This window comes from Mus caroli, chromosome 1, assembly GCF_900094665.2.
Source record: "Mus caroli chromosome 1, CAROLI_EIJ_v1.1, whole genome shotgun sequence".
NCBI classification, from domain to species: Eukaryota; Metazoa; Chordata; class Mammalia; order Rodentia; family Muridae; genus Mus; species Mus caroli.
In genome coordinates, this window is record NC_034570.1 from 140546819 (window position 1) to 140549208 (window position 2390).

Here is a 2390-nt window from a genome sequence, read left to right on the forward strand (position 1 = left end):
CCATGCTTTGGAGGAAGAAGAACACAGCAAACATGTGAGGTCTCAGGGAGACCTGGAGCCTGTGGCCACTGCCACAGGCAGATGATCATGGATGTTTGGCAGGGGCTAGGTGGGACTAGCCACTGAAGTTTAAAGCAGGTGGACAGACAAAGATAAAAAATATTAATAAGGGCACACTTTTCCAAGTGGGATACAGTAATGCCCATCAATTGTTTCAAGAAGGAAATTTGTAAAGGAACAAACTATGTGTCTTTTATCCAAGGATTCAAGGGAAACTGGGAATGGTCACCTCCTGGAGCTAAAGGTGAAAGAGCAAAGATGGTAGCATAAAACTACATGCTAAAACACTTCCATTAAAGAATAACAAGGCCCAGGAAGATGATTCAATGGTTAAAGTTTTCAGTGGATGGATCACAGGGCCCCCCAATGGAGGAGCTAGAGAAAGTATCCAAGGAGCTAAAGAGATCTGCAACCCTATAGGAGGAACAACATTATGAACTAACCAGTACCCCAGAGCTCTTGACTATAGCTGCATATGTATCAAAAGATGGCCTAGTCGGCCATCACTGGAAAGAGAGGCCCATTGGACATGCAAACTTTATATGCCCCAGTACGGGGGAACACCAGTGCCAAAAAGTGGGAGTGGGTGGGTAGGGGAGTCAGGGGGAGGGTATGGGGGACTTTTGGGATAGCATTGGAAATGTAATTGAGGAAAATACCTAATATATATAAAGAATAAAGAGCTGTGTTTGAATCCCCATGAGAAGCCAACCTGGGCAGTGTGTATCTGCAATCCCAGCACCCTATGGTGAGCTGGGAGGCAGAGACAGGTTCAGCCCTGGAAACTCAAAGGCAGCTGCCTAGCTTACACAGGATCAGCAAAGCAACCCTGTCTCACACAGAGTGGAAGGACTAACATTGAGTTGTTCTCTGATCACCACACATACATAATGGCATAACCACATTTGCAACCATACATATATACAGCCACACGTACACACACATCATATAAAGCCCACTCATTGTGAAAGATTTTGAAATGATAGAAAAGACTCAAGTTTCTAGTGGTAATTTGTACAGCAAAGTATTTATTTCGTATGTGTAAATATAAACATTTAAATAAAAATAGTGTTGTAACATGGCATGAACAAATCTAGTTCGGAATAACATTCACACACAATGGGAAGTCTCTTTTACTGAGTTAAGCTATTAAATATTTTCAAAAGAAAAGACATGTTATAGTTATATTTATATAAAAAGTACAGGTAAAAATGTGAGGAATGTTTAAAATACAGTATATAGCCCTATGCTAATGTCAAAAAATTCATACTGTCAGAAACTGTTGCTAAGTATTACATATTCAGCATCATTTTCACCTAACACATAGCTAAATCTCCACCACTCTGAGTAGCAGCCAGTGTCTTCTGCATAGTAAGATGACCTCTAATGTGTTCTGAACTCAAATTGTCATGGAATTCAAATGGCTTGATCATCCCAGCACAGAAATTACACAGTGGGTTTACTTAGAAACTCCTTATTGAAGAATTTTCTTGCTTCAACATTACTGAGGGAAACAGAGCAACGAGATGGGTTCTGTCTTCTGTATTCAATGCTCTCAACAATGGCATCCTTTATCACCTGCCAAAAGACACAGAAGATAAATGATGAGCAGTTATAAATCCCTGAAACATCCGTTGGTTGAAAACAAAAGCCTCGTTTCTTTCCGTCTTTTATTTTCTTTGCAAGTGTGTGTGTGTGTGTGTGTGTGTGTGTGTGTGTGGTATGTGTGTGTTTGCATCCCTTTTGAATTCTACTGAGGGAAATATGATCCTTTTGTGCATAGACTGTGCAAGATCTCATTACTACAGTCTTGTGAAAATGTACTCTAAGAGTACCATTGAGAATAAAATAATTGTTGTAAGGTAAATTTACGTTCCATCAATCCTTCATTAGGAAGTGATAATAGGAAAGGAAATACTGAATTGGTAATTTGTTTTTTAAAGTTAAAGATGGGATGGGAGACCACAAAGGAGGAAGCTGTCCCCTAGTGAACAGAGAAGTTATATTGCTGGAAAATTTTCCTGATTCTCACTAACAAGTAGAGAACTAGTGTCACACCATACCTTGTGATTTCGCCCAGGAAAATACTTTGCTATTATCCATCCAGGGTTACCTTATGTCTATCCAAGTTAATGATGATCAGAGGCAATATACATCATTTCTGGTATGAAATTAACCTTGTGCCAGGCAGTGGTGGCACATGCCTTTAATCCCAGCACTTAGGAGGCAGAGGCAGGTAGATTTCTGAGTTTGAGTCCAGTCTGGTCTACAGAGTGAGTTCCAGGACAGCCAGGGCTACACAGAGAAGCCCTGTCTCGAAAACCAAAAAA

The 2390-nt window shown here is 40.4% G+C and overlaps 1 protein-coding gene across 1 annotated transcript in view; it reads right to left on the reverse strand.

The window, feature by feature from the left end:
* Positions 1 to 1058: 1058 nt before the first annotated feature.
* The window catches only part of Pla2g4a (phospholipase A2 group IVA), a 130293-nt gene continuing 128961 nt past the window's right edge, over positions 1059 to 2390 (reverse strand). The window contains exon 18 of the mRNA XM_021162091.2: positions 1059 to 1638. Coding sequence (XP_021017750.1) covers positions 1507 to 1638 — 132 coding nt within the window. The 3' untranslated portion in view covers positions 1059 to 1506. The remainder of the gene's footprint in view (positions 1639 to 2390) is intronic.